At 44.6% G+C, this 20,843-nt stretch overlaps 1 protein-coding gene across 1 annotated transcript in view; it reads right to left on the bottom strand.

Annotated features, from left to right (window-relative positions):
* The window catches only part of LOC147451296 (uncharacterized), a 73,010-nt gene that overhangs the window by 6,915 nt on the left and 45,252 nt on the right, over nt 1-20,843 (bottom strand). The window contains exons 6-8 of the mRNA XM_086520280.1: nt 6,937-7,075; nt 6,701-6,830; nt 4,193-4,272 (exon numbers count right to left, since the gene is read on the bottom strand). Of these exons, the coding sequence (XP_086376406.1) occupies nt 4,193-4,272; nt 6,701-6,830; nt 6,937-7,075 (349 nt within the window). The remainder of the gene's footprint in view (nt 1-4,192; nt 4,273-6,700; nt 6,831-6,936; nt 7,076-20,843) is intronic.

Below are 20,843 nucleotides of genomic sequence, written 5' to 3'. Positions count from 1 at the left end.
CCAAACAAGGGGCTGTCTCAGGCACTCCTCCGTGCAAGTAGGCTGGTGCTGCTCCAAGCCTCTCTACAATTGCTTCCAGGATCGAAGGAGGCTCGCAGCAAAACGGTCCTCTAGTCTCCTGCTCAGAGGCCAACTATGGCATCTCTGTGAAAATCCATAAGGTGAAAGGTCTCCAAGGGCCTCCAGCCTGAGGCGCTCTAGTTCTAAGCCGCTGAAGCAAAAACTCCTTCCAGGGCTCTCCCCTGGAAGGAGTCCTCTGACAACAAACTTCCCAAGAAGGGCTCTGCTCTGCTGTGTTGGGTCTATGCTCCCCAAACTCCCCATGAGAACAAGGTAGAGTGATGACCTGCCAAGCCACTTTGGCTCGGGCTATCTGAGTATCGCGCCCTGACCAAAGGAAATTCCTGATCAGCCTCTCTACCTGGCTCTCTACCTCGCTGATGCAAGAGCTCGAAAAGATCCAATAAGATGTAATGTACCACATAGTAGCCAACAGCACCTGGTTGGCCACTACAACTCTGTCTGCCAAAGAAAGTCGCGCCGAGCTCTAATGTAACAGCTTCCTCCTGATGGACAGGAGGAGGGGAGCAATCTGCTGCTCAAGAGACAAGTCCAAGCCAACCTGACAGCCCAAGTAACGAATTGCAATCCCTGGGGGGATCCATCTGAAACCCTCACGTGGCATCCAATCAGGCGTAGAAGCACTGCCAACCGAGAAAGCCACTGTCTTCCTCCAGTTGATCAGTGTGCCCGATGCATAGCAAAAGGTCTCAAGAGCCTGCTCACACCTGTGTAGGTTGGCCTCTTGGCCCTCCAAGTACAAAGCTGAGTCGTCTGCAAACTCAGCATCTAGTAGCTCATTGCCCTGAATAGGAAGCGCTAAGCCACATAAACCAACCTGCTGCGAAACCAAAAATCTGCTCATCGCCTCATCATAGAACAGAAAGAGGAAGGGGGCAAGAGGGCAGCCTTGTCTAACCGACGCATGAGCATGAACCGATCTCCTCTACCTCTTGCCAAAAGCACCTGACTATGTGCACATCTGTAAAGAGCTGACACACCTCTAATCCAGGCATCTGAGAAGCCCATCCTGTGAAGAGTGCCCTCCAAAAAGTCCCAGTCAACTATATTGTAGGCCTTCTCAAAATCGAGAAGAAGAATCACCAGATTCTCACCACGGAGGCGCACGAGGGTTTATGCCTCCCAAAAAGTAAAGATGTTGTCAAGGATATTGTGCTCCTTGACAAAACCTGTTTGAGTCCCATGTATAATGCTCTCTAGAAGTGGCTGAATCCTCAAATTCAGAGCCTTGGCAAGAAGTTTGTAGGCTGAGTTAAGGATGGTAATGGGTCGCCACTACCGAATCTCATCCAAAAAACCACCCTCCTTGGGAATGAGGTAAATCAAACCCTCACTCATGCTGTCAGGCATCTCTCCTGTGACATGTACTGAAAAGCATTGCAGAGGTCTGAGCCAAGCAAGTCCCAGTACTCTAAGAAAAAAATGGGAGTCAAACCTCTCTGCACATAATTAAAGGCCCTTGGCCTCAAAAGCAGTTACATGAAAAGCAGTAAACGCAAAAGCATCTGGTCCAAAAGCGCTACACCTAAAAATGCTACCATCGCGTTTTACGAAATACTGTACAGGTTGCCACGTCAGCACAGTCAACGCAAAAAAGCGAAAATCCGTGCAGGTTGCTACATCATCAATCAGTGCGAAATCCAGAGATCTGTAATGGCTTCCACATCATCAATTTTTATGCTATTCTTTTTGTGTGTGTGTGTGTGTGTGGATCCAACTTTATTTTAATGTCTTGAAGTCTTGTGGTCCCCCATCGGACGGGGTCCCAAAAGTTGTGTAACTTTTACTTCTTTTGTTGCTTCTTTTAAGGGTTTAGGCCCTTGTGCCGGGATCTGAAGGTTGGCTCCATTCTTTAGTGGCTTGACACGTCAGCAATTTGTGACACTCAAGTCCCACATTTCTAGCCCGATCGTGTGTGCTGCAACATGCTTCAGCAAGAGAGAGGCGTGCGAGCCGCGAAAATGGGCAATAAGAGCTCCCAATACTCGATTCGGAACAGTGTGTCGGAGTTGAAGTCATCGTTGTTTGAAATCGAGTTGGAGTTCAAGGCACATTGCATCTGGCAAGGAACCAACATGACATACAAAACACTATGTATGGACACAGTGTGTTCCAAAGTTGGTTATCTTGAAAATTCTTGGACATAATGTGTTCACACTTCACAAGTGGGGATTCTTCGACGTAGTGTGGTCCTCAATTCAACTTTCTATGAGGCAATCGATGCTCAAGATGGCATTCTTTTCGGCAACACGTTGGTTGCTGCAGATTCAAGGTGATTCAAATGGTCGACCGCTTATGGGGTGTCCATGGTAGCTTCTTCATCAACTTAAATCTTCCTACATTTGTCCACTATGAGCTGCATCTCAAGTGAATGTCCAATGCGACCATATCGATTTTTGTCCTTTAGGTATTTATTTTACTTATTTGACATAATTTTGGGTAGGGCAATTTACTAGGGTGGGGTACTTAAGGTCCCCAAGAAGTATCTAAGTGCACGTTTGTCCCCATTGTATAATAATCTAATTCATTGTTTCGTTGGTTGGTTTAGAGCGATCTCTTTCTTGTGCAGTCTCTCCCTAACTCTACGCTTCTGCATCATCGACTTTGACCGTGTTTGGACTCGAGACACAAATTGGCGCAATGTTGGCTTCCACAGATTATAACACCTCAATCCTCCTCATTAACTTGGGATACGATGGCTGAGACGACATTGCAATGTGACGAGCTGTCTTGTACATAAACTCCCAATATTTGCTACGATGAAGCATCCTGTGAACCCCATACGCTAAGTCTTGTGACATTGGCAATGAATACTATGCACAATAAATAGCAAAATATACTGGTTTATGGAATCTCCTAAGGTCGTTGCCAAGTTTGTAGGGCCTTGATTGGTATACCTCATGACTTGGAATGCACAACTTAGCAAGCCATATAAAATAGCAACAGGCAACCCACCACACTCCTCAATTAAAGCTCCCCCAGCTCTCCTTCATTACAACAAGCGTTCATGAAGAGCAAGTTCATAAATAGCAGCAGGCAGCCCACATTTGTGTTGTTGTCTATAGCAGTGTAAAAAGGAGAAACTTGCTACAATATTTATGAGAGGTTTGGATGCAATGATTATTTCTTGTGTCAAGGCTACCTCAGCTCTCTTCGTTACGACAATCAAAGTTGCATCTCCGCAGAACCGTACTTTCATGCTTGAAAAATTGTTGAGATCCAATATCTATGTGTTCATGTTTCTCAACGCTAAACTTCATTTTAATGTTTCTTCAATATTCTAGCCCCTTATCTCTCGTCTTTTTTCTTCCCGTGTCCATGCTGATAGATCATGAGAGCCAAACCTTGCAACTTCATCGTTAGGTGTTGTACAACTGAAAACACTGTATCACTTTGTATGGCTACTTTTGGTCAGAGGCTCGCCAACCTTCCATTTCTACTTAGGAGGCCTATTCTAAATCGTAGACTTCCCCCTCTCTCTTACTCTCATTCAAGCATGGGCACACACATATACAAAGGTCTGCTACTGGGTTGAATTGTACATGTGGATAGCAAGCCTAGTACTTAAGAATGTCTTCACAAAATATCACAGCAATGGAGTGAAGGATAAGGCAAATGCACCACAATCAATAGAAAACTTTGACATAAAAGAGCTGGTCACAAACTTGGGTGAAGATTGACGATGTAAATCTGCAGTTCCGCTAACAAGAGTCAGGGCCTAAATCCAAAAACATGTTCACAAGCTACGTCACGTATAGAAATGACTGAATACTATCACATCCCCACTGATATCATTCAGTGCTGAAAATTTTTATCTACTGCTTAGCAGCCAATTGTATTCATGAACATCCGATATTTTTCAGCAAGGTATCAGTATTCTTCTGAGCTCATGCGCACAACTTGTTTACTTGTTAAACTCAAGTCTTTCCAGCTTAAAAAAAGTAGATACAGTGTACACCAATTAATGACTGATTTCTCAGCCTTCATGACAATAAAACATGCAACTGGATACATCAAAATAGGAAGCTGAGACGTACAATTTCCATTGGAAATTGTGACAACAACCACTTACTTGTCTGCCTTTAAAATTTGAACGAGTTTAACTACTCACCCATTGCCTGCAGCAGTCAGGATTCTCTGATAGGCACCAGACAAATATGGAGCTTGCTTCACATGCCAAAGCAGGTACATCTACAGGACAAAATACCATTTTAGTGAAGATGCACTTTCAAATCTTAAAAAATATATATTTATTAGCACACAAGCTGGTTCTCCCTTCCTGTCCCAGGATTATGCAACAAACCCACACGCGCGCATGCACAACATGTACACACACACACAGCTTTATTAATGTCTTCTAGAGGCCAAAGTCAGCCTATGAGACAGTAACATATACATAAGTGTGTTTTGGCTGTCCAGGAAAATGACAAAAGGTAGAAATAGAAGTGCTATTTTTTTAAAAAGCCTCAGTTGTAAGGTGAGGGTGGTGCATACATGTGTGGGAAGGAGGGCGATGATGAGGGGACGGCGCTATAGGTCTAGGGGTATGAAACTATATGCTCAATGAGTACAATCATGATATGCATGTATCTAGCTAGCTCCATCCGGTATCACATTGAGGATTAGAATATCATCCATAGGTAGATAAGGAAAGGAGCCCTTGCAGTGGCTGTCAGGTCTCAGCAGGCCTGCTCAAAGCCCCGCTTGTCACAACTGAATAGCGTGGCATGACCTAGAGAGACCCCAAGACAAGAGTCACCCACCAGAATAGGCACCGAAGAAAGACCCAAATCTATGCAAAGAGGCACATGCCATGATTTGCAGCGGAAAACACGAGCGATGACGTGGCATCCGTACAGATGCGCTGATGTGCCATCTGGATGTTGAAAGAGCTTTCGGCATTAATTATTGAAAGCATTGACTTTTTAAGCCTTGGGGCTTTGATTTTTAAAAGTAGGCAAACTTGTCTTCTTAATCTGGCTGCATTTTTTGCTTGTTTTCCAGTTTCTTTCTTTCCATCTTTGTTTTGTTGGTTTGCTCCTTGTTTTTCTTTTGTCGAGTGGTAAAGAGTGTTGGGTGCGCGCCGGTTGGAGCTCTACTCTCTCTGCCAAGCTTTCTACCAATGGACATCTTCTAGCGGACTCAGAATGTTCCTCTAATCTCTCCTTGGAGTCTGACCTACCCAGCGTTGGAATACAAGGGCCACCTTTCCCAAGTGGACTATCTTTCATAGTGGCCAAGTCTCAAGACCTTCTTGGCAGCTCCAATTTAGTGCTCCTGATGGTTATTCCTCCCAATTTCCCTTAGCAGAATCTTGGTGATGGCAGTTGCTTCTTATCCATCATCTTCGTCATCGACTGCTCTCTCTCTCTTTTGTGCCTCCTCAGCTCCACAGTGGCAGACAGTCATAGTTGGCAGGCTTTTGCCTGACATTGAGCAACTAGAAGTGGCTGTCATCCTCTCTCTTTTCCTCAGCTTGCCAAATCACATTTACTCTCTTTAGGAGAGGTTTTTTCCCCTGGCCTTTTCAGTTCATTAAAAGTTTCAGTTTTTGCTCCTGTGGCTCGTTGTATATTGTTTGTCAGATGTCGCCTTCCGGCCTGCTTTGTACTTCAATTATGTACTTACTCTCAGAAGCGGCACCATTTAAGCATTCCAAGGGGTTTTTCATGTGATAGAAATCAGCGCGTTAAGGACAAGAGGTGCCTTGGGCTCTTATCGGCGCTTAGGCATCGTAAGGAGATTGAGGGAGGGAGGAAAGAAGCAAGCCTCGTGCCAGTACTGCAACTCGTGGCTCACAGCAGCCTCTATTTCCTCATCCATCACAGATGGCAATGACCCTGTCCATTGTCACTCGTCTTATTATAAGGAAGACCAGTGCGAGGGGCCCATGACCATGGGTACCACGCTTACAGCTTCCTCACCATCGTAGATTCAAGCCATCATCAGAGGAGCAATGCAGAACGACTCAATGATTTCCCCTTCTGGAGGCACCCATTGATGGAATACTCACACTCAGGGAAATATTGTGCCAAGAAAACATCACTCATAATACATGCCAGTTGGACATTTAGCTTCATATAGAAGCATATGGCTCCCTTCAAGGTCATTCAGCTTCTCATTTTCTATTGGTTTTAGTTAGGATGATGCTCCACCTAACATAAAACATGGGCTCCATGTAAAAAGGACCACACAAATGAAGCATCCTGTGTAGTGAAATGCACGATATCCAAAAAATGCGATCACAAAGTTGTACCCCCAAGGTTTGTGAAGTAGTAGCAGACATAAGAGAAAACAGAGAGCAGCCTGCATGACTCAAGTCAAGGTGCTGAGTTAAACCCAATGAGCGTTGTTAGGACAATATGGTAAGTATGACAGCCAGGAAACGCAGATAAGGGATTTTCTTAATACTACTTATGCATGTAACATCTGAATCCAGTTTTCTTTTTGATGTGAAACCCTCCCTCATGACAAACTCCGCCAATTCACATCTTCTTCTGTGTGCAACCATTCAAAACCAATTTCAGCAATTTCCCCTTACCCACCCAATCCTCACAAATGACTATGAAGAGTGCATGCTAGGAGCACGTAGCATGAAGAGCATGTCAATCAAATTCACCTTCACAAGCGATTTCAAGACACAAGGGCAACAATTGCTGAGCAACAAGCTTCGTAGCTTTGCTTTTATGAGGTCCATAAAGAGCAATATCTTTGATAAAAGGATAGATTGATTGAAACCTTTCTGTAGCCTGCATCAAGACATTACAAAGTAATTTAAGTGTTTGGACGCTTTTAGCCCACTTTAGTATACTCTCTTAGAAAGAAAGAACAATTGTAGTTGTTTGATCTACAAACCTTTGTACGGGCAAGTTCAGATGGAAATGAGACGCGCATCACAGAGTCTAGCACAGGAGGAGGAACAAGCCTCTCTCCTTTCCGAGACGCCCCATTTTGCAGAATAGGCCTTCCTTTCTTTGGATTAACAAAGAGGATACTACAAAAGTCAATAAGAAAGTACATAAGAAATAAGCATATACATTAGCACAATCATGAGAATGTAAGTGTACAAGAATAAGAAAGTGTACATGGTCTTAAGTATGTCTGTATGCACATGCATTTAAAAGAGTCTGTATACACATACATGTAATCGTGTGTTCTAGCGGAAACAAAGGCTTATTAACCGACACATCCCCAAATAAGACACGTTCACCAGTGAAAGTGAATATCAGTGAGGGTACAGCTATGTCCTAAGTAATATACTGTGTGTGTGTGTGTGTGTGTGTGTGTGTGAGAGAGAGAGAGAGACTGTTTTTAGATGTTTGATTATGTTCGCACTGAACATAGTCTTCTTTTCTTTGTATATCTTTCTGGTGGGTTTTCCTCAACTTGAGGTTTCCCACATGTAATTAATTCCAATGTTTTACCAAAAAAAAAAAAAAAAGTGTGTGTGAGAGAGAGAGAGAGACTTGCACGAGCGTGACCTTCCACCCCTGTAGGAGGCGCAACCTTCTGCCCCTGAAAGCTTTCTCCTGATCTATCCCTATTGCTCCTCTTGAAGCCCTCGTCTGTCACAAAATTATGACGTGGGCATGACCTAATGACAAAGATCAGATGCCATAAGTTGTTCCAACTTATGGGCACCTGCCGGCGAGGCCCGAAGGGCCACTAGGGGTTTAACTGAAGACGTCGAACAGGCTGTACGGACCACAGTAACATGGAACGGCGGGTCGGAGTTGAGAACCATGACGAGGACGAGACGGCAAAAGTTAGGGAACGGGGACGGGGGTCGGAACGGCAAAAAAAAAGAGGAGTTTTTTTCGCATTTTTTGACCTACATGCACGCCACACACATAGAGCATCACTTTAACCACAAATTTACGCTAAATAGACCAAAGAACATGAGTCATGTAGACGCAAATGAAAGGGTGGCTTTTATAGCCATTGGGGTGCTTCAAAGTTCAAAAATATGGTTGTTGGGGAGGAGCTGCCCGTAGAACGATCAGTTTTTCAAATTTTAAAAAAGTCCCATGCCGTCCCTTGCCGCCCCACCTGGCAGGCAATTTGCCGTTCGTGCCCACCCGTCCCCATCCTGGAATCGGGCATCCCCCATCTCTAGGCTCTGTCCCCTGTTACTATGGTACGGACCCACCGAAAAACGCATTGGCTGGCTGTACGGACGACCGGGAATCGCGCTGACAGTGCTGACGTGGCAACGTACAGAATTCTTGCGCTGGCTGAAAAACGCTGCCAGCTTTTGGGGCAATTTGCGAAGATTCTCATGTAACTCCTTTTCCATGGCCTAGGGCGGCAAGGCCTTTAATAAGACCCAAGGGAAGGGCCACTCTCTGGCTCAGTTGTGCTAATGAGCCTTCGAGCAGAGAGGACCAGCGGGCAATTGTACTTTGCTCAAGCATTAACATAAAAAGAAATATCGAAAGGGGGGCCGATCTTTGGGGCCAATCTCTCAGGGCACGGAACTACGTCGGGCCGTGTCGACTCACTTGAACTGTGATCTAAGTGTGAAGTATTTTCCAATGATTCTCTCTAGTATGTCATGCCACATTCTCGACTTGGAGTGCCCAAGTTTGTTACAGTGGTATCAGAGCTCAGTCGATTTCTCTTCTCCCAAGAAATCCGATCCCTTTTTTCGCGACACACATGTAATGATTCTCACAGGAATCACACGAACCCTCCTATGATTCTCACAGGAATCACACGAACCCTCCTGACACTTCTAGAATGGGAGGCAACACAGAAAATTCAAATGAAACAGCAGATAAAGAATACGGGCCACCTCGGCCTACGATGTCACAAACGGGAGCGCATAACAATATAAAATACATTCGGATAAATAGGATTTATCACTTATTACTGAAGCCAGAGGATATAGAGAGAAATAAATAGAGAGAGAGATAGAGAGTGAGAAGATCGACACAGTACTGGGGACCAAAAGATGGGCTGATTCTCCCCCCCGTAATAGTATCTTTATTACTGAGGAGAAGTCTATACAAGCACTTGATCCGAACGTATTACCACGTTCGTTCCAGAATAAGACTTGATGGTTCCCGGAAGCCTCAGCTTCCGATTCCAAGGGCAAAACCCTATTCCAAGGAACTTTCGTTCCTTATTCCAATTCCTCGAGAATCAAGGTTCTCACCTCTGGATCTCACCTTCCAGACTCGGGGCATGGCATCCCTGCAACTCGTTTCCAACTCTCTTTCCAGAGTCCTCTTCCCGCAGAACAACTCTGCTTTCCCGGACATGAAGTCCTTACTTGGGAATACCAACTTCCGGATCACAACTTGAGAGACTACCTCTCTCCGATCCGTGGATCTACTTCCCAAACTCGGGTACGAAACCCCTGGGCTGATCTGGCTCTAGTTCCTCAGAGCGCTTTTCTCCTGCAGAGGCTCATACCTTCCTTTGCTCCTACTCCCTCACTAAGAGGAAGTACACCTGCAAACAAATACTCAGAGTTCATAACATGAAAATCGTTACCTTCGAAGTCTCGACGCTCGAAACGCAACTCCGTTCTCGAAAAACAATTCCTTGAAAGAGATCTCTCCATAGAAAATCCTCTCTTCCAATCCTACACACAAAAGAGGTGTGTTCTCGGGTTCCTTCTTGTAAATCAGCCCCGTCTACGACGTTTATGGGCTGAAAACAGAGAAAAACAGCAACTTGTCGCGATGGAAACACGCTTCGTAGGCACTTCTTCGCGAGGGAACTCGCTCACTGGGTCTTGGCGACATCTGGTACACTTGGGGCAGCCACGGGCATCACCGGCAACATCTTCTTTACGGTTGAAATCTGCAGTAGCATCTCCTCCTTGCAAAGATTGGTCCTCCTCCTGAATAAGGGCATGTGATGCTTTTATAGCTCCTAGCCACGCGCACGAATAGCTGCTCGCGAAGAGATCGCGGCTTTTTTTTTTTTTTTCAAGATTTTTATTTTTTTTCTCTGCTCTGCCAGAAAAAGAGAGAGAGAAAACGTTGGCTGATCTGTTGCCTTATTTATCAGATGGCTGCCCACTTATTAAGTGGGCGGTCGATCACCTTTAAAAATGGTCTGAATCTGTCCAAAAACTCAATAAAACCTTATAAGTTAAAAACAATGCTTTCACAACACTTCCCAGGCGTCCCTGGATGCAATCACATGCACAGTTGCAATGCAGACATAGACTTCCTCGCGGGAAAGCATCTGCTTTCCCGAAAAGCAATCCCCCTTTCTGAGAAAGCATCTGTTTTTCCTCAAAGTTTCCTCTGAACCCATCTTTATTCAAGTGCTTGCTTTTTCCTTGTGCACAATTCTAACACAGTTCGGAATTTCCTCCCGACTATGGATATTCCCTTTCTGATGCACCCGTCACCCACCTTGTGACGCATGAGGAATACCCATCACCTAGTCCTTTCCTACCGAACTTACGGTACAATCTCCTTCACGATGCTCTATGTCACCCATCCTATGACGCATCAGAGATGTCCGTTCCCGAATGGCCGGATACTTCTTTCCGATGCTCCCTGTCACCCATCCGATGTGACGCATCAGAAGTACCCGTTGCTGGTGGCCTTACAGATATTCCCGTTCTCAGTGCTCCCGTCATTACTTTGAATGACGCACTAGGAATACTCTGTACTCCGATGTCTCCAATGAGAAAAGCCCTCTCACTTACAATTCCAATAATTCATTTAGAATTATTTTTCCTTGGTGTTCCAAGGGAGAAAACCCTCACTTATAAATCCAATAATTCATTTAGAATTATTTTTCTATAAGATAAAGCCAATTTAGCAGCATCCCTCTCACTTATAAACAGTTGTCCTCAACTGTAGAGGTCCAACTGAACTGCCAGGGAGAAACAGGAAAATTTCAAATCTTGCTCAATGGTGAGTTGAGCCAATCCTTTCTCAAAAGAGAACTTAGAAATTAAATTAAACAAAAATTCAATAATTCAATACTGAGCCAATCCTTTCTCAAAAGAGAACTTAGAAATTAAATTAAACAAAAATTCAATAATTCAATACTTACCTTACCAGTTCATGTCCTTCCTCTAGTACCTCGAGGATATCCTTCACCATTCATTAAACTTACGAGCCATGTAAGAACTCGTCATTCGCGTCTTTCCGAGAATCTGTTAACTCAATTCCACCTTCTCAATCCCGAGAAGAATAAACCTCTTCTCCGTAGAGAAACTCAAATTCCTTCTACCAAACACATCTCAAATAGAGATTCTTGTGTCGGAATATTCTTGCGCGCAAAAAGGCGCTCAAGAGAGTATAACAAACTCTCGTCCAGTTCCTTGGCATAGGTCTGCATCTTCGAGTGTTATCCATGTACTCAAAAGTATACATAATTCTTAAGCTGTGTTAAAGTTTCGGTGAACCTGGGAAATTACCTTCCCTTCGTAAGATCCTTAGAGCGAAGACGCTCAACTTGATGATCACTTGGCTCGATCTTAGAGCAAAACCCGCTCATCAAATAATCTAGGATTTTAATCCTTGGATTCCTCAAGCACAGGCCGTAGTCGTCGCTTGTTCCTTCCCTCCTAAAGAGAGTGTTTATTCACTTGTGCAAAAAGCACTACCATATCTTCCCTTACCGTGTAGGGGGTGTGGGCTTAAAGAGTACTCAAGCTTCATGAAAGCTTTTCTTTGCTTGAAAGCTCAGAATGGTTCCTTCATAATTTCCTACCCGCAATAGCAGGTAATCTGTTCGAGAATTACCGGATACCAAATCAATAGTTGACCTTCCGGCTAGTTAAGCAAACCAATTCATATCAGAAAACAATGTTTCAGTTTGATCCTGCTCTCATAAACACTCGAGAGTGGTAGTCCCGGTTAGACGTAACCATATCTTGTGCAAAAGCACAATGCACTTTATGATTTCCTCAAAGATGTAACTTTGATTGAAAACCTGCCCTCTCACTTAAAGTTCGAGGGTCTTCTATTCAAGAACTCAGGAGTTAGATTGAATTCCCTTACTCCAAACTTTCATCAATGATTCCAGTCCCACTACGGGGATTGGATTCTATGTACACTAAGGTGTACACTTTCAGCTTTTATTGCTGACTCTACCATCTGCTTCCGATTCCTAGGACAAAACCCTATTCCAAGGAACTTTCGTTCCTTATTCCAATTCCTCGAGAATCAAGGTTCTCACCTCTGGATCTCACCTCCAGACTCACGGCATGGCATCCCTGCAACTCGTTTCTAACTCTCTTTCCAGAGTCCTCTTCCCGCAGAACAACTCTGCTTTCCCGGACACGAAGTCCTTACTTGGGAATCCCAACTTCCGGATCACAACTTGAGAGACTACCTCTCTCCGATCCGTGGATCTACTTCCCAAACTCGGGTACGAAACCCCTGGGCTGATCTGGCTCTAGTTCCTCATAGCGCTTTTCTTTTGCAAAGGCTCATACCTTCCTCTGCTCCTACTCCCTCACTAAGAGGAAGTACACCTGCAAACAAATACTCAGAGTTCATACCATGAAAATCGTTACCTTCGAAGTCTCGACGCTCGAAACCCAACTCCGTTCTCGAAAAGCAATTCCCCAGAAGAGATCTCTCCATAGAAAATCCTCTTCCAATCCTACACACAAAAGAGGTGTGTTCTCGGGTTCCTTCTTGTAAATCAGCCCCGTCTACGACGTTTATGGGCTGAAAACAGAGAAAAACAGCAACTTGTCACGATGGAAACAAGCTTCGTAGGCACTTCTTCGCGAGGGAACTCGCGCACTGGGTCTTGGCTACATCTGGTACACTTGGGGCAGCCATGGGCATCACTGGCAACGTCTTCTTTACCGTTGAAATCTGCAGCAGCATCTCCTCCTTGCAAAGATTGGTCCTCCTCCTGAGTAAGGGCATGTGATACTTTTATAGCTCCTAGCCACGGGCACGAATAGCTGCTCCCGAAGAGATCGCGGCTTTTTTTTTTTTTTTTTCAAGATTTTTATTTTTTTTCGCTGCTCTGCCAGAAAAAGAGAGAGAAAACGTTGGCTGATCTGTTGCCTTATTTATCAGATGGCTGCCCACTTATTAAGTGGGCGGTCGGTCACCTTTAAAAATGGTCTGAATCTGTCCAAAAACTCAATAAAACCTTATAAGTTAAAAACAATGCTTTCACAACACTTCCCAGGCGTCCCTGGATGCAATCACATGCACAGTTGCAATGCAGACATAGACTTCCTCGCGGGAAAGCATCTGCTTTCCCGAAAAGCAATCCCGCTTTCTGAGAAAGCATCTGTTTTTCCTCAAAGTTTCCTCTGAACCCATCTTCATTCAAGTGCTTGCTTTTTCCTTGTGCACAATTCTAACACAGTTCGAAATTTCCTCCCGACTATGGATATTCCCTTTCTGATGCACCCGTCACCCACCTTGTGACGCATGAGGAATACCCATCACCTAGTCCTTTCCTACCGAACTTACGGTACAATCTCCTTCACGATGCTCTATGTCACCCATCCTATGACGCGTCAGAGATGTCCGTTCCCGGATGGTCGGATACTTCTTTCCGATGCTCCCTGTCACCCATCCGATGTGACGCATCAGAAGTACTCGTTCCTGGTTGCCTTACAGATATTCCCATTCTCAGTGCTCCCGTCATTACTTTGAATGACGCACTAGGAATACTCTGTACACCGATGTCTCCAATGAGAAAAGCCCTCTCACTTAAAGTTCCAATAATTTATTTAGAATTATTTTTCCTTGGTGTTCCAAGCGAGAAAACCCTCACTTATAAATCCAATAATTCATTTAGAATTATTTTTCTATAAGATAAAGCCAATTTAGCAACATACGGAGTAACAACTAATGGAGATGCAACGTCAGGAGCAGGTTGATGATTGCGCAAAGCAGATGCTTCAGTTTTTGAAGGGTCCATAGTACGCCAAATTTTTGACCAGGCACCCAATCGAGGAAGCGCATACTCAATGGCAGAAAGCCATTGATTCCCCACTAAAGTCAACCCTCAAGAAACCTCCTGTCCCAAGGATGTTTACTGAAAATGAACTCGATGACGTTGTCGAAAGACGAGTCAACCAACTTTTGGGGCGAATAAGGAACCGAAGGAACGCAACAAGGGAACTGACTACCCTGGTTATTTGGGCCATCAATCTTCTTTTGCGAATGCAAGAAAACAAAAGAAGCATGTACGCTTCGAAGGATTGTCCAGTTCGTGCTCATCTTCTTCTGACAGTTTAGATAACTCTCTTCTAATTCGAGTGATAAGGACCAAAAGGGTAAGAAAGGAAGAAAGAACCAAAAATACGGAAAGAAGAAGACGAAGGCCAAGAAGAGCACATCCAACAGAAATTCTCGACAACCCCTACCAATTTGGAGGAGGACTCGTCCTCTTCTGAGAGTTCGGACTCCGATGACCAGATGTTTTATTCAAAGAGGAAGCACTTTTACAAAGCCAACCAATATGATTTTCTGGAGGATAAGGGCAAGAAGACCAAGGAATTCAAGGAGGGTGGACAGGCAATAAAGTTTGAAACCTTTTTAGGGTTTTGAGATGCCCCTAACCATACGATTGATTTGATTCCCAAAAGTACACCGAATCGGCCACCTTATCGAGTTAGTCAAGCCCAGAATGAAGAAATAATGAACCAAGTAAAGAACTTCTAGAAAAGGGTGTCATCCAACCTAACACTTCACCATTTTGCTCTCCGGTATTGTTAGTATTAAAGAAAGACGGATCTTGGAGAATGTGCATTGACTATAGAGCTCTCAATAAAATCAATATCAAGAACAGATTCCCTATCCCAAGGATCGATGATATTCTCAACAAACTACAAGGATCCTCTTGCTTTAGCAACATTAATGTGAAGAGTGGATATCATCAGATCCAAATTACTCCGGGGGATGTCCATTGTCTACAAGACAGCTTTTGGATACAACCTTTGGTTTATACCAATATTTGGTTATGCCTTTTGGACTTACAAATGCTCCAGCAACATTCAATCGAATGATGGATAGGATTTTCAGAGAGTATCGATCTTTTGTGGGCACTTTCTTTGACGACATTATAATTTTCTCCAAGAATGAAGCAAAGCACAGACATCATCTACTGCAAGTCTTTTAAGCATTGCGGAAGCATAGATTGGTTATCAATGCGAAAAAGAGTGAATTTTTCTTGTACGAGATACATTTCTTGGGGCACATCGTCTCACCAAAAGTAGTACAAATGGGCCCGGTCAAAATTGAGAGTATTCGCAATTGGCCTAACCTAAAGAATGTTTATGAAGTTCAAAGCTTTTTGGGCTTGCGCTCTTATTATCGGCGATTCATTCGAAAGTTTGCAGAGATAGCTTCTCCTTTGCATTTACTGACTCAGAAAGGAGTGCCTTTTACATGGGGACCAACACAGGTTACCGCTTTTTAGACCCTCAATGAGAAATTGGCTACCGGACCAGTGTTGGCTTTGTCACACTTGCAAAAGCGATTCGAAGTTTATTGTGATGCTTGTGGTCGTAGTCTGGGAGCAGTTTTGATGCAAGAAGGCCATGTCATTGCTTACGAGAGCAAGATGTTTTCACGTCCAGAGATGGTGGCACAGATCTACGAAAAAGAGCTATTGGCAGAGTTATCCATGCTCTTACACAATGGCGACACTGTTTACTCGAAGCTGATTTCACAGTCTTTACAGATCATCAGAGTTTACGCTACTTCTTGTCGTAGACGCAGCTTTCTGAAAAGTAGATGAGGTGGAACATCTTGTCACAGTTTCATTTCCAGATAGTACTCCTTAACAAAAAGAACTTAGCGGCAGATGCGTCGTCTCGGAAGCCCTTGGTTATCATCGAAGTTTTGAGGACATGGTAGATCAATATGCAACACATCCCGACTTTGCAAACATCTTTAGCTGGATACAGAGTGGAGAGACAGTTACTAGCTATTCCATACGAGACAACTACTTGATACGGAAAACGATGTGTGTTACACAACCGCTGAAGAAGAAGGTTTGACAAAGTGCCATTGTCCACCCTTTTCAGGCCACCGCGGCATAGATACCACCTTGAAGGGTGTTGAGCATTACTTCTATTGGCCAAGGCCCAAAAAGGATGTGGACGACTATGTTCGCAGTTGCTTAGTTTAGTATGCCAAAAGGTCAGGTTTGACAAGCATAAGGCACCAGGACTTCTACACCCTTTACCCAGTCTCTCCCGCCCCTTGGAAAGCATTGCTATGGATTTCATTTTTTATCTTCCAAAGGCCCAAGGTGGGAACGATGGCATTTGACCAGTCATTGACAGATTTAGCAAGCAAGACCACTTTATTCCGGTAAAGAAGACGGTCAAGCCTGATCATCTCGCGAGACTGTTCATTTCACAAATTTTTCGGTTACATGGCGTATGCCTAAGTCGATAATCTCGAATAGAGATCCCCGGTTCACGAGTTTGTTTTGGAGGGAAATCTGGGAGAACATTGGCACACGATTGCAGTTCGCATCCTCATTCCACCCACAGACAGATGGGCAATCTAAGATAGCCAATTCAGTGGTTCTGGATTTTATTGAAGTCTTAAATTTCGGATTAAAAGACTCAATGGGAAAAGTACTTGCCTTTGGTGGAATTTGCCTACAGCAACACTGTTCAGCCTTCGACGGGGAAGGCGCCATTTGAGGTAATCGAAGGTGCTAAGAAGGTTCCTCTTTTTCTAAGCACCAAAGACACGATTTTTGAAGCAGATCGGTATACGAGGGATTTGGACACTGCTTTTGCCAAGGTTCGCAAGGCTCTAGAGAAGTCTCAAGCACGGCATAAGAAGGCAGCAGATAAACATCGACATGACTTGAAGTTGGAGGATGACTGGGTGCTAAGAAGGCGCGCCTAAGGAAATGAAAGCGGAAGGAGCGGCTTTTTCCAAAGCTCAACATGAGGTATTATGGCCCTTTCCAGGTCCAAAAAAAGATAAATGATGTATCCTTCAAACCCAAGTTGCCAGACACTTGGAAGATTCACAAAGCTTTTCATGTAAGTCTCTTGAAACCTTGTAAGGGTAAAGAGCCAATTAATAGGGAGTTTGATGAGCAACCTGAAGTGGAAGAGAGCGAGGAGATACTCGTTCGAGAACAGATACTGGCTCATAAAGAAAGAAAAGTGAAAGGTAAAGTGATTCGGTGGTTCTTATTGAAATTCAAGAATTATCCGGCATTGGATGCGAAGTGGATGGAGGAGGAGGACCTAGAAGATACTCCTCAAATATTGAAACTTTACCTTGAGGCTTTCGGCTTAGTTGCTCTATTCCGGACTATCACAAAGATCAGTAGGGTTAGTAGGGTTGAATCTGGTGCAAACGGGACTACACGAGAGGGGAGTCACTTCGCTCCTTTGTCACAGATTACCTAGATGGAATAAGGTCACTGATTTTCCTTTGGCTTTCAAGGATATTGATGTGTTGACAGTATTCTGTTGTATGACTTTATAAGAAAATTGGAAATGGAAATTTCTGAACTTGAATCGGATTGATGTGTACTCTCTCATGTGATTTTGTTTGAGTGCAGGATTGAAAGGCGAAATGATTGCAACATTTCAGTCTTGAGATTTCATAAATATGATCGCAATAAGAATTAGTTAATCCGACATCGGTGAGGTCCGTTGTGGATCTAAATGCAATTGCTAAATACGTTGCCAGGAATCATGGTATAGGATCTGGATGGAATTTTATGAGATTTGATTTGAATATGATCTAAATGTGCAGTGTGCATTGACTGAGTCGTCTTGTGCAAGTGCTAGATTTGTCCGTCTAGTGCGTCGATACTAAGAGTAAGTGTCTATTGAACTGGTTTATGGCTTCTGTCCGTTTTTGCAAGCGTAATCGAGGGCGATTACAATTCTTTCAAGACGGGGGTATGATGACGGACATGACCTAATGACAAAGTCTAGATGCCATAAGTTGTTCCAACTTATGGGCACCTGCCACAAGGCCCCAAGGGCCACTAGGAATTTAATTGAAGACGGCAGACAGGCTGTACGGACCCACCGAAAAACGCGCTAGCTGCCTGTACGGACAGCCGGGAATCGTGTTGACAGTGCTTACGTGGCAGCGTACAGAATTCTGAAATTTGCGCTAGCTGAAAAACGCTACCAGCTTTTGGGGCACTTTGCTTTTGAGTATGAAGAATTTCATATAACTGCTTTTCCATGGCTTAAGGCCTTTAAATAAGATCGAAGGGCCACTCTCTGGCTCAGTTGTGCTGACGAGCCTTCAAGAAGAGAGGACCTGCGGGCAATTGTACTTTGCTCAAGCATTAATATAAAAAGAAATACTGAAAGGGGCGCCAGTCTTTGGGGCCAATCTCTTTGGGCACATACGCCGAGCCGTGTCGACTTAATTGAACTATGATTAAAGTGAAGTACTTTTAAGTGATTCTCTCTGGTGTGTCGTGCTAGATTCTCAACTTGGGGTGCCCAAGTTTGTTACATCGTCACCAAAATTGGCGTTTCAGCATCTTCTGGCAGCTCTCCACATGTGCGTGTGTGTGTAAGTGTATAGGCGTGGTGTGTGGATGTGTCATGTAATTTCGCCACACGTTGAGGTGTGTGTGTGTGGGAGGGAGTGTGCGTGTGTGTGGATGTGTATAGGCGTGGTGTGTGTGGGTGTGTGCTATGTTATTTAGCCACAGGTTGGGGTGTGTGATTTCTTCGACCAATGGATTTGATTGAACAGTGTATCTACAAGCGCCAGAAATCCATCCATGGAGAGCTCGACTATGGATGCTGTCACCAGTGTGTGACTACTATCTATCCTTTTTGTTGATTTCTTTCTTATTATCTATTTACTTTCACTTTTTGAAAACACCCCTCGGGAAATCTAACTGCCCTGCATTGCATAGCTAGTGTGGAACTGTCCAGAGGGAGTCCAGGCCTGAGGGCAAGAGAGCACTAAGGTTGGACAAGGACTATGGTTAGCCAAGTGGGGTCATTGACTAGCCAAAGTGGAATCCTTTGCTACAGAGGCTACATTTCAGTTCTGGATGTGGCCGCAGTGTACAAAGAGGGTCGGATGACCTAGAAAGATACAATGGCAGCATCTCCTAAAATTTAGGGAACTGCTATTTTGGGACCTGAAAATGTGTTGACGTCATTACCTCCAGAATGACAAGGGGAACATTTTCTTACTCTGCCGTGAAGTCAACTGGGCAACCGGTTGGGATATTTTTAGACGGCAACCCCGAAACGGGAAAATGCTTATAAATGTGCCAAGTGGCACCTTCTGGTGCACTTGCCTCATGCAACAAGAAGTGGCGCTGAATTTAGGAGGGGGAGAGCCTCATTTTCAGATTTGTCACAGGTTAAGAGCTATGGAGTGCTTGCTTTCCCTCCTATGTACAGTGCGGTGCCAGGAGTGATGCCCTGCACGCTACGCACTGCCCTCTCTCTCCCCTTTGGTAGTATGTTATGCCCCTCTAGTGGGCTCTTCATTTGACCAATGTACAGTTGTGTGGGTTCATGCGCGATTGCCGAGGCAAGAGCCTCTTGCACAGGTACTGGATTAGCTAGCGGCTAATCCCCCCGCACGTACAGGTGAATTCGGAGAGGTTTCACGCCAGAAATCTCGTCCGATTCAAAGGGCAAGTAGCCCTACAGGTGTGGGAGCTCGAGGACTTGCTAAGGATGCAACCGGCACGCGAAACGGAGCCCGAGACAGTAAATTACAGCCTGCTGTGTATTTTTGCAGGTTTAGGGTTTTGGCCCTAAACGGACCCTAATACCCCCAGGAGGTTCGGGGACGCAAGGGGATCGCTGTACAGGTGATTTGGCGCATTTTCAGGGCTGAAAACAGAGAATTCAGCGTGCTGCAGATTCTCGCCAGGTTTTGCAAAGTGCCCGTATGCGTCGGGAAAGTCGGCCAATGCGTGGGAATACTGACCGTGAAGGGTTCTAGTACAGTTATGCTGCCGAAATCGGGCTGGAACAGTGGAAATTCAGCCGAGTTTGTGCGGGGCAGCTTGTAGGGAACCTCAGCGTTTATTCCCTCTTTTTAACAATAAAGAAATACCGAAAGGGGCGCCTAAGTTAGGGGCCAATCTGGTGTCCGTCTACTCATACAGGTGCAATCTAGCAGCCTGTATCCCTCTCCCCTTTGTTGTGTCTTGAAAGTACAGGTACAATAGACGACTAATAATGGGTGAAAGCTAAATCAAGGTTTAAAGTAAAGTCTACCGCCCTTTTTGGATTGAACAGGCCGGTTTCATGGTTCCATCGACGGGATTAAATCACTTTTTCCCATAGAAGTGAGCCTTGGGCAGTTTTGGGCTTGAAGACACAGGGGATCATAGACTATACACAGGGAATAGCAATTATGGCTGACAGACCAGATGATGTGACTGAAGAGGTTTCCTCTTCACAGGGTCAACAGACACATGAAGTGGGTGAGTCGTCAAGACCACCACAGACAGATGACGATATATTCAGGACCCAATTGGCTACTGTTGTGGCTATGTTCACACAAGTAATGCAGAACCCGAGATTTTTAGCCTTTCTGCAACCTCCTATTCCGTCTCAGCAAGTTGGGTCACTGGATCATATTCAAAAGCCTGTTAAGGCTCAAGCACAGGTGATTCATACCGCACAGTCAATGGAAACACCTGTACACTTGACGGAGAACATGCAGTCTCCACAACCTATGCCTAAGGTGCAAGAACAGGTGGCTGAGATGCCAGTCTTTCAGGCTGTACCAGTTCAGCCCGCCACCTTTCAGCAGCCTATAGCTGGTTCTAATGGGCAGGGAAGCAACCTACAGGCTATGCAACAGGTCTTCCCA

This window comes from Adiantum capillus-veneris, chromosome 9 (assembly GCF_014529385.1).
Source record: "Adiantum capillus-veneris isolate H3 chromosome 9, ASM1452938v2, whole genome shotgun sequence".
Taxonomy (NCBI): Eukaryota; Viridiplantae; Streptophyta; class Polypodiopsida; order Polypodiales; family Pteridaceae; genus Adiantum; species Adiantum capillus-veneris.
The sequence above is the reverse complement of the archived record's forward strand: the minus strand, read 5'-3'. Positions and strand labels throughout refer to the sequence as shown.